General features: G+C 32.9%; 1 protein-coding gene across 1 annotated transcript; it reads right to left on the bottom strand.

Annotated features, from left to right (window-relative positions):
* Positions 1–1,885: 1,885 nt before the first annotated feature.
* Positions 1,886–10,997, bottom strand: LOC125673611 (uncharacterized). Its single transcript, XM_056160293.1, has 3 exons — positions 10,890–10,997; positions 10,241–10,267; positions 1,886–6,569 (listed from the first exon to the last, which is right to left on the bottom strand). The coding sequence occupies exon 3, from the start codon at positions 6,409–6,411 to the stop codon at positions 4,453–4,455; it is 1,959 nt and encodes a 652-aa protein (XP_056016268.1). The 5' UTR covers positions 6,412–6,569; positions 10,241–10,267; positions 10,890–10,997; the 3' UTR covers positions 1,886–4,452.
* Positions 10,998–12,950: the final 1,953 nt, after the last annotated feature.

Raw genomic sequence — 12,950 nt, 5'->3', positions numbered from 1 at the left:
ATGTTATTAATTGCGATACAAATTTTACTGTTCAGGCGAGCTATGATGCCCGGGAGCCTTTTTTAAGATATCATTAAATAGATTTCGCAAAACTGAACAACTTTTATTCTACATGTCTTACCAAAAGTTTCGTGAGAAAAAAGTTAATCATTGTAACAGAAATTCAATGGTTCAGGCGAGCCATGAGGCCCATGGGCCTATTTCTTGATATGACACGAAAGATCTCAATAAACTGTACAACTTTTATTATATATATCTAATCAAAATATTTACGAGTAAAAAGTTATGATTTAAAACGTGGAAAAAAATTGGACACTTTTTTAAACTCCATTTTCAACCCCTACCGAGCTTCCATAATAGGCACTTCCGGAAATTTTGAAAACCCAGGTGCACAACTACAACATGTCGTCTAACATCACTGAAAATTTCAGCACTCTAGCTTTTATCGTTTTTGAGTTTTTGTCTGGACAAAATGGTCATCAGAAAATCGATAAAAGGGGGATAACTTCCAACCGGAAGTGATTTTTCAAAAATTGAAACGGCGGTACAAACTTCAAATGGCAACGCATCAATCCTGAAAATTTGAAGCAAATCGATCCAGCCATCTCCGAGAAATCTTCTGCACAAAAATCGGTAAGGAGAAAAAAAAAGAATAATAATAATAATAATAATAAGAAAAGTGAAAAATCAACAATAGAATAATAGAAGGGTCTTCCGCTGAAGACGGAAGACCCTAATAATAACTAGTTCTAATTGTAACGGGGACCGTTACAGATGTTCCCCAAACCTCCCCCAATTAAAAAGTGATGTCCTTGTGAATCTATAGGAAAAAATCATTTTATTTTAGCCTTTAATTACATGTAGTACGTTCAATATGGTCATTTCAGTACCAAGAAATGAAAGAAAGCGTTGCACGTGCATACACGCGCACGCGTGTATGATTCCAAATTTTTGTTGATGTCGTTCAACAGGCATTTGTATCATATACCCACAGTATGAATTTCATAACGTTTCCACCAAATATAAGGAAGTTATAGCGATTTTAAAATCGTCCAATCAGAAATCAGCACACGTGCATGCACGTGCTGAGCAGTAATTCTAACCACAGCAACTTGTAAGGAGTACCAAGATACATCTAAACCCCTAATATGAATAGAATTTGATGAAAAACAAAAACGTTATCGTCCTTTAAAAATTGAACATTTAAAAACCGTTGCACGCGCATGCGCGTGTGTGTTGGCATTTTTTGTTACACCAACATATAGATACACATATTGTCTAGATATGCTGTGAATATCATCTCATTCGCTTCATAAATAAGATAGTTACAAACGTTTTAGCATTATCCAATCAAAATGAAGCGCACGTGCATGCGCGTGCAAATTGGTAATTTTGACCATGTAAATCAGTTAAGGGTCTCAATATCTACCTATGATATGAATTTCAAGCCATTTCAATGAACAACAAAAAAGTTAGACTGATTCCAAAGTTAGTGTACAAATTTTGTAATGCGCGTGCACGCGCATGCGTGCGCGTGCTGGCAAAATAACTATTATTTTTCATATGTACAAATGATATACTATCATCCTATTTAGGTTTTATATCGCTTCCTTCAATATTCTGATTTTCCATTTTTTGTACCAAAATTGCAATGCACGTGCGCGCGCGTGCATGCACGTGCAAACAAAATGACTATCACTATGCACATCTACAAACGCTATACTATCATCCTGGAAAGTTTCATATCGATCCCTTTTGTAGTTTCTGAGAACACTACCGGACAAAAAAGTACCGGAGAAAAAGAATAATAATAATAAGAATAAGAAACAGAGTAAAAACAATATGTTCCCAAACTTTGTTTGGGGAACATAATAATAAGAAACAGTAAAAACAATATGTTCCCAAACTTTGTTTGGGGAACATAATAAAGCCTTTATTTATCCAGGATTACATATTTAGCGATAACGCTAGTTTTCAATATGGTCCTGCATATAACATACATACAGACAGATATTAGTAAAATAAACACAGATTAAAAGAAGTAGAATACATATAAACTTAAGAAATAATTATGAATGTAAGATAAATAGGAACAAAATGAAGCTTAAAAAGTATGTTGATAATCTCTAAGATAATTTCTCTTAAAGCACACAACACTTGTTGAGTTTCTTATATTTTGACTCAAGGCATTCCACACTGTGTTCCCTGAAATGTTGAAAGATCTTCTATGATATTCTGTTTTTGCCCTGGGTATATACAATATATTTGAATAAGAATTTCTAGTTTGCCTCTGACTGACTTCTGATACATATTCAAAAACATTTAAATAATTTGGCATTGAACCATGTAAAACTTTATACACTAAAATGACTTTTCTACAGACAAAGTAATCTGATAGAGGCAACCAGTTAAGTTCTGTAAACATGACATTAGATGTTGTTTCAAAATTTCTGATGTTAAGAATTACCCTTGCAGCTCGTTTTTGCAATATAAAAAGCTTATTCACATTTTCAGCATTTCTTGGATTGCTCCATATAGTACAACAATATGTAAAATGTGGAAAAATCATAGTATTAAAAATCTTCAGCAGTGCATCGTTTGACATAAAATATCTTATTCTTCTTAAAATGCCAATTCTCTTGGAAATCTTGTTCATAAGTGATTCTATATGACTTTTCCAGGACACAGTTTCATCAATAAATCAAATCTGTCCCTATGAGTAGTCCAGCTCTTTTGGTCTCAGATTTTGCTGAGTATTTAAGTTTACTGCTGATGCTAGTAATATATGAATCAGGGCTGCTCTGTTTCAAAAACATGATAATGTTGATAAAGTTATTTCTTTTTTACAAAGAAACTTACAAAATGTTAACCAAATAATTCTACCATTGAGGAAGGGTGTATTGCTTTGTTACAAAGTTTGAAGTTCATTTGAATGTTAATATGCAACCAATTCTTGTTTTTACATATCACAAAACTTTTTTTAGATATAGCCCGGTGTCTATTGTCTTGAAAGTTACTAATAACATATACTTTATTTCAAAATATATTGTCTGATTAAACAACGTGATTTCCTGTTTTGATTTCAAAATTAACCCACCGCTAAGGAAGCGCTGCATATGCGTAAACGACGAAAATAAAACAAATAGCATGGTACAATGGGATGCACGATACAGTGAGAAGCGAGGATACTGACAAACAAAAGTCAAACACTCACAAGATGGGGTTTATTGTTACAAGAATAGGATACTTATTCATTAAAAGCATATCAACGGCAAACACAATGGTATTGCAGATGTCAAGAATATCACAAATATATTGTACACGTATTTCAGTTTCATTTCTGTTGATTGATTTTGTGTACCTGCAATAAGGTGTTTGATGTTGGAAAATGTCATTCAAACTTTTAAGGGGAAGGCGTTGAATTATACATTTGTACTATATATTGACATTACCTAGTTATTGAGAATCTGGAAAAAGACATTTATTTTTAGAGCTGTGTTTGCCAAAGTTCTCTAGAAAGCTGATGTAAATAACCTGTTTACTTTCTAGAATAGAACTTCCTAGAATTGCATCACTCCGCAAAATTACATTGATAGGAACTTGATTTAATTGTCCTTTGTGAACTTTGATGACAGTGGGTTAGTATTTTTCATTGATATTGATATTTCGTGGTGCAAGTAAAGTAGATAAATTGTTAAAGAATAATGCACTATAACTCTGGATCCCCGCCTAAAGTTTCCACTCATATATTTGAAAATTCTTTGCAATTTTACTTCTGAGATTCCTTTAATGCAAAATAGAACTCATTAGTAACTAATTATTAACTTTAATCCCAGTGTTAATTAATAGCTCTTAATTACAACTCTTTTTGATTAGAAGATAGAAAATATGTTCCTTAAAATCACGCTTTATAATGTCCTATATTATCAAATCCTTCTTGATATAAATAAATAGCCATTTCATTTGTCACATTTCTTTATATTATTGAGTACCAAAATGGTTAATCTTCATTTTTCATAGTTTAACCTCATTTGCAATTGATCTAAGAGTTAACATTTTCGCTGTGTTTTTGGTCTTTAAACACATGTTCCCCTGTGAAACAATACAACGTTTGGTATACATTTTCTAAATGAAAATATATTATACATGTAAAAAGGAATTTGTGTTTCACAGGGGGAATATGTTTTTAAAATATGTGCCGTTTTCCATTGAATTCTATAGAAAAATACGTATTTTTCACCCAATTCATAGTTATATTTCTTTGTTTTGTCAAATAAATCAACGTCTATAAAAATTCACATAAAAAATCATATAAAAATGATAAATTTCAAAAACTAACAAGAAGGTAGGCGAAACAATACTATCGTTCGAAGATCTTTTGAATTGTGTTATTAATTTTGCTGGCATTTGAAATATCCTGACCCAATAAAATATATGATAGACTGAAAAGATTCATATTTCAAATTTAGCATTTACAAGAAAGGATACTGAGATCTGTATCATGCTAAACAAGGAGTGGTTGATTCTCTTATTTGGATTTGGCACTTCGGTGTCTCCCTCTTCAGTGTCTGTTTTCTCGTTTTTTATTTCTGTTAAAAGTTGTTCAATGATGCTCGCCATCTCATTTTGTTTCTCAGATTTACCTTCCAACATTGCATAAAAATGCTTAAAACGTTGGTTATCTAGTAATGATTTGGCCTCTGCCTGGTGATCAGAATTAGTGCCATATACTATGAATAAACACAAGCGAACTGTCATTTCTAATTCAAACAATGCATTATAAATACTGGATTTCAAAGTCAAAGCTGTGTTGTGGATTGGATAATGTCCATCGATATCTTTTGTATTGGTGCAGGTCTCATCAAATTCTAAGAATGTTAAAATACTCAAAATCCTGCTATCACTTTTAATTGTTGCAGTTAAGGTCAAAGGTGTTTCTTCTCTCTTGTTAGCTTTGCTATACATTTCGGGTTGTCGATCTTGAAAATCAGCGTACAGTTTTTTCAAACTGCGACAAGAATGTAAATCAGATTTTGCTGTCATGGCGACTATGTGAAATATGTTGTTTCCATCACAAGTAATGCATCTGAGGACAGCATCTTTTGCATTCTCAACATCTTCTAGTGTTGTGTTGTTGGCGTGTTTGAGCAAACTCTCATCACTTGCACAACAGTCCCCAAATAAGCTTGCATAAAAATGAAGATCCGTGTCAATATTCTTTTTACGAATCATTTCAGTCATAAGCATCGCCAAATGGAAGCATTTGTTCTTGCTAACCCAAAATGTACCAGGAAATTTGAATTGACAGGAAGGCGTACCGGTTGCAGCAAAAAATTGTCTTATAAACGATACGCCATGTTTATCAAATTGTGCATCTAATTGTAAACAAAATATGTGTGCAAACGAAGACTCTGTCAATGCGATACATGAGAAAACTTTCGAAACATTGCCGTTTTCAACTACTTCACGAATAAGACGAGCACAAATTGCAGAACATTGCTTTTCAGTTATTGTTGAAAAGTCTTGATCTACAAAAGTTTCTATCGGAAACGCCTCTCTTGCCATTTCAAAGTGTTCAACAAAAAAATAATTTCCAACCGCATTGCAAATAGTTTGGTGTTTGAAGCAAAACGACCCAGGTTGCAGTTGCATCAAAATGGTTGGAATCAACTTCTTTGCTTGTGTTGCGAGATCTGAAGTGTCAAATTCTTTATTTTCATTTAGAAATGTTTCAAGTGTCTGCTGGCACATTTTCTCGTCCAATAAATTCATAGTTTTAGACGATGGATATTTTGGACATGATTCAGGTAGATACAATAAAAGAAGCAAAGTTTTGGTCTTATGTGTTTGATCTTCGCTTATTGCGTGTTTCACAAGATCTCTTAGATAATTCATTGGGTGTGAAAAAAAATTACTTCCCATACGTCTGTTTTTTTCTGCACATGCGTATAAATGTGCACATAATGGAAATCCAATTGGTCCCTCTGCGGCGACTATTTCTTTTCGAAATTTTTCATTTTTAGCTGGTTTGTCGATTCTCAACTCTTTGTTGGCGAAACTAATTTGATTATCGAAAATATCTATTTTTTCGGAATCAGTTAATTGCACATTCTTTACATCAATGACATGCTTCTGATCAAAGACATTTGATTTGTTATTCATGTACTTACAAACTTTCTCTATCACATCCTCTTTTGCTGTGATGAGTACTTGGACATTTTTTTCCTTTGCTAAATTGACGAATTTGAAACCTAAACTATCCCGCCATTTTGCAACTTCTTCGTCATACACGTATCCATCAAAAATGTTATCTATCAAAACAAACGTATTTTCCGTCGTGTCGATAGAAGCCAACTCGGATAAACGATTTATTTTGCGCATGGTCCAATCAGCAAAACTTGAATGTAACATCAAATGAATAGCTGTGTTTGTCTTTCCATGTCCTGGAGGTCCAATAAGAATAGCAACATGATGTTCCTCAATGACAGCCTTCGTTGTCTTGAATATTTCTGTTTCAACGAAATACTTATCGAAGTTTCTGAAGGGCTCAAGGAAATCTTTAGTGTGTTCTATAATGATAATAAATTCTATTATTGTTACAATAATGATAATGAGATTAATGTCGTATTGATAATAATTGTCATTCAAACTAAAACTTCGAAAGTTAGATATGAGCATATAAGAGAGATTTTAACAAAACTTCCTAGCGGTTAACTTAAAATGAAATAGTCACTTTTGGTTGCCAATAACCGTAAATGATAACATATTTCCTCATCATTACATACAGATCAGATTTAAGTCGGCAAGACATTATTTTTTTTAAATGTGATACAATTAAACTATTTAACCATCATTGGGATCAGATGACACTGCTTGAAGGATATCGAAAGATTGACTATTGAATGCTTTCTTTCATTCCTGGCTTTTCTTGTACGTTATATTATAGAATAGTTTACACTAGATAGAAAGTCACCGATTTAAGGTAAAGTGTCACGGTATTTGCGGTAGGTACATGTAGCCGTTAACTGTATTTGATTTCAACATCTGTCTTTTTAATGAATTGTATAGATTAAGACAAACTCCATTGCAAGACAAATTACGTAATTTTCATCTATGACGTCACATATACACGCCAAACATGGAACGTTTAACGGAAACTGTTACTTTATATTGCAGTATTACTTTCTTTTATGAAATTGGAATTTCGAACCTTTTACGTGCAGAAACCAAGTTCATTTTTTTTTTTTTTTTTTTTTGCATATTCATGTACATTTATTTGTAAAATACGTGTTCGTAGAATTGAAATGGTGTTTGTTGTTATCTATAATCAATATTCATTTACTGGATAACTAACATGCCTACGTCAACAAACAAAATCATTTTAAGCTGTGAGTGTTCAGGTCGTATGGGACTTCAATGAATATTTGAAAATATGTTTGCATACAAGTATAGAAGGAAAATATGTTAGAAGTTTTTATAGCAAAATTTTGAGACGACGATACATGATTTCAACGATATATTAAGGTTTCAACAGTACACATTTTCTTGGAAGGTTTTGGAAAAACTTTAAACATACTGTGCGACTACATACATGTAGACCAGAAGTGGTGTAAATCAAATGTGGGATCTAAAACATTCTAAACAACTTTCAGTAAATTTGATTGATTGATTGATTGTATATTGTTTAACGTCCCTCTCGAGAATATTTCACTCATATGGAGACGTGAAATCCCAAAACTTTTTTTTCAAATCAACAACATCAAAACGTTTGACTTTTCATCACTTTACACGACCTTTCTTCAGGAAAAATTAAAGACTAGACTTTTTAACATCATAGACAGTTGCTTCTTCAACAAAAACGGAAAACGTAAATAATCATATCTGGTGATCAGTCATCAAAAATATCCCTTTTTAAAAAATCGCTCTGATTCCACGCACAAGTACTCTGAAGTTGAAATAAAAAATATGTTGGAGTTCCTCATTGACAATATCTTCGTAGTCTTTGGTGATCAGGTCTTCCAACAGTCTGTTGGAACTCCCATGGCCACGAATTGTGCTCAACTATTAGCTGACTTCCTTTTATATTTATAAAGCAGAATTTTACGAACTTCTACATCAGAAGAAAAACACTTTTGCTTTGGCCTTCAATTCGACATTTAGATATGTCGACGACGTACTGTCTATTAATAATAATTTTAATTCATATATCGAATTATATGACCTCAAAATAAAAGACAGCACAGACTCGTCCTCTTCTGCTTCATAGACATACTTAGATATTTTATTGAAAGGAAATATTTTAAATACATTAACGACAAACTAACAAATCAACTTTATGACAAACAGGATTTCAACTTCTCCATCGTCAATTTCCTATATTTATGTAGCAATGTTCCATTATCACCTGCATATGGTGTTTATATTTCTCATCCGATTCGATGCGCAAGAGCTTGTTCTGCGTATGGTTAGTTTTTAAATCGAGGCATGCTACTGACAAACAAGTTGATGGTGCAGGGGTTCGAACACTCTCGCTTAAAGTCAGCATGTCGCAAATCATATGGTCGTTAAAACGATCTAGTTTGCAAATACAACCTATCATTGGGTTAAACGCTCTTTGACGTATTTCATACCGTTTTTCGCACACTGATTTTGACTATGGATAACTCCATTCACTTGATCAGAATAGATCTACATGGGATGCTTACTCCTCCTAGGCACCTGATCCCACCTCTGGTATATCCAGTTGTCCGTGGTTGTGCAACTCCATATTTTTATTGCTTATAAGAGTTGTGAGATTGATCACCGTTCGTTATCCTTTTTTTCGTTTTATAAAGGGTGGATCTGTAGTTCTCTCATCGGTCCCAATATTTTCTTACATAGTTATATTTCAATTACGTTTACATAATCTAAAAAGTAGCATATTCTGTCAAAGATTACGCAGTGTAGAAAAAAATTGAAAGTATATGAACTAGTGTATCATTGCAAACTCTGCATCCAGTCAGTTCGAAAAATCAACAATATTCTCTTTAGAGATGTGGACAGGCAAAGCTTACGTTCAGGATGCAAGCTATGTCTGTCCATTTCTCTAAAGAGAATATATTGGTAGTTGTATAATTTACAATGGTAATTTTTCAACCTTCTATAGCTTCGGATTAATAAAGCAAAACGTCGCTGTATACCTGAAATCAACCTCGCAAATGATTCGATATGTAAGTGCTCCTACAACGTATGACCAGTTTTGAAACCGAGGCAGGCTACTGACAAACAAGTTGATGTTACAGATATTTTAACAGGTTTTTTTTATAAGGTCACAATCTGTCATATGGGTCAAATATTGTCTGACATATTTCATACCTATTGTTAGATCGTTCTTTACACACTAATTTTTCAGTTTACGAGATCAATATATAGGGCTCACGACGAGTGTGACTGGTCGACAGGAGATGCTCAATCCTCCTAGGCACCTGATCTTACCTCTGGTGTGTCTAGAGATCCGTGTTTGTCCAACAATCTGTTTTATATCTCTTTAAGAAGTTTTGAGATTGATCACAGGTTCGTTATGGTTACTTTTTCAGCAGGACAAGAAGGGCCAACACCCTGCGAGATTGGTATTTAAAGAAATGACACCAATGTCCCTGATTGTTCGTCTTGTCCTAAGACCTTAATCCGATTGCACATTTTTGACGAGCTTGGTAGACGCGTGAGCTGGGAAGGACGTTGTTGGACCATTTGTCAGTCAATGGAATGTTGACAATATATTCTCCAGTATAAACGCTAATGGTGGATATACACGGTATTCGTAAACAAAATCAGAGTTTTTCCTATCCCTAACGTCTTTGGTCACGTTTTTATCTTCTTAGGAAATGTCAATGATTTTTTTTATAGATATAAGACTTTATTTATCAAAGATTATTTATCAGAAATAAGATGTTTCAAATTTATGAAATAACAAATAAAACAACAAATTACAAATTACCCATCATGCGTTTTGAAAGTCCCTTAGGATATATGGAGAATGATATAGTCATTTAGATTGATTCCGCCCCCTTGCTGAATTCCTTGCTTTCAATTGATATCATATTTTAATTGGATAACAAATCTAAGATATATTTGGACGTATACAGTCAGTATTGAATAAGTATTTATACACACAGCTTCTTGCTCGGTTGTATTCGAAAACTAAGGAACTATTCATAGCTCCATTCAATAAAGAATTACAGTTTTTGGTTGCTGTACTTACCTTTATTTTTATCTACTAAATCTGTTCCTGTAAAATACAAAACAAAACTCTAAATCAAAATTAAAATCCACATTTAATGTTGCTAGAGGTTCGTGTTTCCTCTGTTCTCGAATTTGTATTCTTAATAAGGCTATGTCGATTCGATATATCCCTGTTAACTCGAAATAAAAGACACCACAGGGTCTTCCATTTAGCCTAAAACTATTTGATTTGGTGCTTCTCCTCTGTATCTTTGTTTTAAAAACAAATTTACTTTAAAATGATACAGTTCATCACCCTAATTTACATTGAAGCTAAATGCCCATATTTTCTTTGTATCACCAGAAATCCAACATTAAAGTATTACGCCATGCTAATTTGGACGCACATAAGCTTTTTATGAATGTTTACGCTAATTAAAAGATATAAGCTAGAGAATAACATTTTCTGGAATTAACATTATTTTCTTTCATTTAGAATTTTACATGTTGAAGCGATATGTAATAAAATTGTTTTCTTCATCATTTCATTAAAACTAAATAAAATTATATATTCCACTGGAACTAGAACTGTCATCGTCTTATGAAAATAAAACAAAAATATTGCATGAAAGTTATCAAAAATCAGTTTCGGTTTGAATAGTTCAATAGGATTTTGATAACAATTTTACCTGTTTGCTCGTGTGGGATCAAGGGAGACGACTCCGTAATCTTGTCTGAAATGAAATGATCAGTTTGATTTAAAAGTTTCCACTTTAAATGAATAAATGTTTGTCGATTTGCGTCATTCCATCAATACTAATACAGACGTAGAAATTTGAATTAACAGACGTATACCATAAAATGTTGTATAGTTAGTATTTCTTATCCACTTACAAAGAGTCTCACACTAAACACATTGAAAGTACATGTATATGGATGTTTTGGACATATTATTATTCATCGGTTCAATGACATCTCTATGCTCTCCAGCTTAAATATTTCCTTTGCACTCTGTCAACTTGTTTACACTTGCTTGTTTGTTAATCGTCGTAAAATATAAAGTTTTTAAGTTTATGTAAAGAAATGCACGTGAATTCACATTGGCTGTTCGTGTAACATGAACTTATATGAACTTGTTATTTAAAATTTCACGTGAGACACATTTGCTAGTGTACATCCTCTTTTTGCTTGGGTGTTTGTTTACTTAAACTTGAGATCAAGTGTCAAAAGATGAGGATGCAGTCCTTCCAGCATCATTTAAAGTACACTCCACTTGAAAATTCTTGAATGCTAATCAACAGGAGTAGAAATACATGTGTATCACTACCTCGTCAGAATTCAATATATGTATACCTGTTTCTAAGTTTTTCTCCTAATGCTGAAAAATTTAGAGTTAAAAACAAATTCATTTCTTTACATCTGCATATTCTTAAGTTGGATTTTAAAAAGAAAAGGGGGTGTAAGTAAACCTAGTTGGCTGCTAAATGTTTAACTTGGGCAAACGGCCACTAATCAGGTTTTGTCACTGGTGGTCAATGTAACAATAAGTTCACTTTACTGCCAGTTACAAAGTACAAACCAAGCTCCGAAAGCTTAGATTAGAGTAGGACTTGTCTATCTGTTTGTTTTAGACAAATTCTAGATTCTTTGATGTACCAAAGCCAGTTGCGACACGAGAAGTTTTCATTTTAACACCCGACATTTGTAAAGACAATTCTTAGTATATTAGATATTCATCTTTTTTCAATATTTGAATATACAGAATATATTTTAACAGGCACTTCAGTTACATTGATGATGACATATCCCCTGAACCCCACAACTTTACAGGTTACAGAGAAAATTCAAGAACTTCTGCAAAATGTGGGACTTGGATAGAATCAATAATGTATTTGTGAACCCAGACCAATAGATATAATGTGCAACATACTACCTTGAAAATACTGATGTATATTTAATGGCTGTGATAAAATTTAGAAATTATTTTTTTGATATAGTAAGATGAGAAAAAAGACTTAATTTTTTTGGTATTACAAAGGTATTTGAAGTTAGGATGAAACCACTAGGGCCGAAACGACATTAGGCCGAAACTACTAACGGCCGAAAAAACTTGGGGCCGAACTGAAAAAGGGTCAAAACGACCAGAAATCAAACAAACAACAATTATAAAAAAAAATATCAGATTATTGAAACACAATAAATACTTAAGAAATATTTTTTTCATTTCTAAAAATACATGAGGGTATGAATAGCGCCGCTTCATACCAGCTTACATACACGCTTCATGTAACGTGTACTGGCATGAAGCATTAAAGTCCATACCCTACTGTATTTTCAAAATTGAAATTCCTTTTTTTATATTTACATTATACTTTTATTTATATCAGAATTCCCTGTCATTGAAATAGACATACTATATCCATTAAAATTCATACGTCCATTGTTCGCAACTGTAGCGGAGTCATGAGGAAATAGCTTTCATTACAATCTGTATAAATATCGAAAGTAAAAACATTGAACATGTACATATCTCCTGTTGAAAGATAATATACAACATTTCAGTATGTAGTCGTCCAAATTCACAAGATTTAAAAAGAAGGTCTTAAATTTATATTCCAAAGTTATCAAATCCACCATACCTGTCTGCCATCCTTTTCGAATTGGAATTAAAAAGAGTGTTTAATGGATTATCATACGGAATGATAATCTGTTGATAAATCCTGTTGCATAATGGAGTACTTTTATTTTGA

The sequence above is a fragment of the Ostrea edulis genome, chromosome 3 (assembly GCF_947568905.1).
Source record: "Ostrea edulis chromosome 3, xbOstEdul1.1, whole genome shotgun sequence".
NCBI lineage: Eukaryota > Metazoa > Mollusca > Bivalvia > Ostreida > Ostreidae > Ostrea > Ostrea edulis.
This window is presented reverse-complemented; position numbering and strand designations above follow the sequence as displayed.

Bases quoted from the DNA above. Each gene is read 5' to 3' on its own strand.
- LOC125673611 (XM_056160293.1), bottom strand. From the start codon at position 6,411: ATGTTACATTCAAGTTTTGCTGATTGGACCATGCGCAAAATAAATCGT.